The sequence below is a fragment of the Arachis ipaensis genome, chromosome B10, assembly GCF_000816755.2.
Source record: "Arachis ipaensis cultivar K30076 chromosome B10, Araip1.1, whole genome shotgun sequence".
Taxonomy (NCBI): Eukaryota; Viridiplantae; Streptophyta; class Magnoliopsida; order Fabales; family Fabaceae; genus Arachis; species Arachis ipaensis.
The window spans coordinates 1,552,678-1,555,126 of record NC_029794.2 but is presented as its reverse complement, the minus strand read 5'-3'; the positions used below and the strand labels follow the sequence as shown (position 1 = coordinate 1,555,126).

Here is a 2,449-nt window from a genome sequence, read left to right as displayed (position 1 = left end):
AGAGCAAAATACAAGTGAACATGCTTGACACTAATAAATGACAAATGAATAAAATGAAAATTTTGAAAAAAAAGAAAAGGCAAAGGCCGACACAATTAACAAACAATGCAAAGGGCGAAGAAGGGCACTACGGTAATTCAGTGCCCGGGGAAAGAAGGATAACGTACGCAACGCCTAGACAGGAACACCCTGCAATCGTCTTTGGGGCAGATGGTGGGGACGTATGCAATATCATCGCAGCCGTCCGTTCTATCTCTCTTGAAATCGATCAACGAGGCGAACATCGCTATGAACAGAACCAAATGATTCAAGGCATACCTCTGGCCCACGCACTGATGGGCCCCAGCACCAAACGCCAGAAAGTTTCTTTTATAAATCTGGTCCTCTTGTCTCTCCTCTGAGAACCGGTCCGGGTCGAATCGGTCCGGTTCAGGGAATCCCTGAAACGATGACTCGTAAACCGACGGGAAAACGATCGCGCCCTTCGGAACCACGTAGTTTTCAGTCAACGGGAAATCCACCGCCGCGATGTGCGGCACCAGAGTCGCCGGCGGACGGAATCTCACCACCTCACGAGCCACCGCTTGAGTGTACCTCATCTCCCTCAACTGGTCCGTCGTTATTAGTTCGTCGGACTCAGGCGACCAGATTCCGGCGACCTCGTCCCTCACCCTGGCCAACACATCAGGATGAGAGTCCAGCAGCGTCACCGCCCACAGAAGCGACGACGTGGACGCGTCCTGAGCCGCAAAGAGGAAGTCAAAGAGGTATCCACCAATCTCGGCGTCAGAGGAATACGGCGGAGGTGAAGTATCTCCGGCGAGCTGCGCCTCTGCGATTTCGCGTAGTGTGTCCTGCATCCAGTAATCGATTAAGCACGAAGGTTCCTCTCCGTTCTCCATCCTCTTCTTGCTCATAGCCGTGCAGGTAGCTAGGGTTCCGGCAAGACGATCGACGGCGAGCCTGGCGTTTCGGAACGCCATGCCGGGGAGGTCGATGGGGAGCTTCATGAGACCGACGTTGAAAAGATAGTAATCCCTCTCGAAGCTCTGGCGGGCCTTGGGGGTCAAGTAGGGCCCAACGAAGACCGTCTGAGAAGTCTCTAAGTTCATATCCCGGGCTAAAACGCGGAGCGGAATGGGGGCTTGGGCTTTGTGTGAGAGCTGAACCCAGGACTTAAGATGGTTGAGGATTGTGATCTGCTGCAGCGCGGTGTACGTGGAAAGAGCCCTTGGAGTGAAGTTGGGTGCGATTCGACGACGGAGATTCTTATGGTCTTGGCCCGTCATGTAGATGAGGTTGTGCTCACCGAATAGCTTTTTACCGAATGGGTGGCCCACGAGCCTGAATGCGTCGGGCCTAACATTGGCGAAGACCTTGTGGGAGAGCTCTGTGTCTCTTATGAAGACTATGAAGTTGCCGATGATGTAGTTCACAGAGAGTCCTGCGGTGGTGGACTTGGCGAGGCTGGATTGTTGGTCCCAGAACTTGGTTGGGTTTCTGACCAATGCGATTGCGTTTCCTATGAAGGGCAGGACCACGCTTGGCCCTGGGATAGACCTCTTCTTGCTTATGTACTTGATCTGTTCTACAAGGACCAGCAAGATTATGAAGCATGTTATGTATGGCAATAGGGGAGTCAGAGGAGATGCAATTGACATGTCCTCTCTCTCTCTCTCTCTCTCTCTCTCTCTTTGTGAAAGGAGGTGGGTGGTTGGGCTTTCTTCAGCTCTCAATTTATTTAGATGGATCGTCTTGGAGACTTGGAGGAATATAAATTAGGTGGGAACAATAAAAAATCAAATTGTCTGATTAAGGGGTCAGCTATGGGCTAAGGTCAAAAATGGTGAGTCTTCACTTCAAGATTTCAAGTCAAATTTGAGTTTCAGAGGGAAAATATACAAGAGGTACCTGTCTTGAAAAATAAAGAGAAAATAGTACAGCGCTATCAATAGTCTTCGTTCTAGAACAATGCAAGTATAAGAAGGAGGAGCTAGGAGGAGATGAGGGGAGGAAGAGGTGGTGGTGGGTCACTATGGTGTGGGGATGTGATCCAGCTATGACGTGGTACACTTTGATTACGACAATATAAAAGGAAAATAAAAAGAGCTTATCCTTTATTTGCAATGGACAAGAGAAAATAGTATATAAAAATATTATTTTTTTTTTTAAATAATTGGTTCGTTAGTATTTAGAATTTTATAAAATATATAATTCTTTAGATCGCTAATTAAGACTTAAGAGGAGAAAAGTTAAACATCTTTACTCTAATCCATAATGTGTTAGTTGATTCGAGAATCCTATTCATATTCATTTCCCCTTCAAATTACTTGTGTCTTGTGAGTTTGTTCATTGTTGTCTATGCCAGTTTTGCGTAATCACGTACGTTCTCTAACCGTTTTTCTTAGGTAATAAATCTTTTCTATTTTTTTTAACAATTAAAAAAATA

General features: G+C 46.8%; 1 protein-coding gene across 1 annotated transcript; it reads right to left on the bottom strand.

Moving 5' to 3' along the window:
• LOC107623676 (cytochrome P450 710A1) lies at nt 24-2,126 on the bottom strand. The gene has a single exon (XM_016326023.2). It carries the CDS (start codon nt 1,659-1,661, stop codon nt 138-140), a length of 1,524 nt encoding a protein of 507 aa, XP_016181509.1. The 5' UTR covers nt 1,662-2,126; the 3' UTR covers nt 24-137.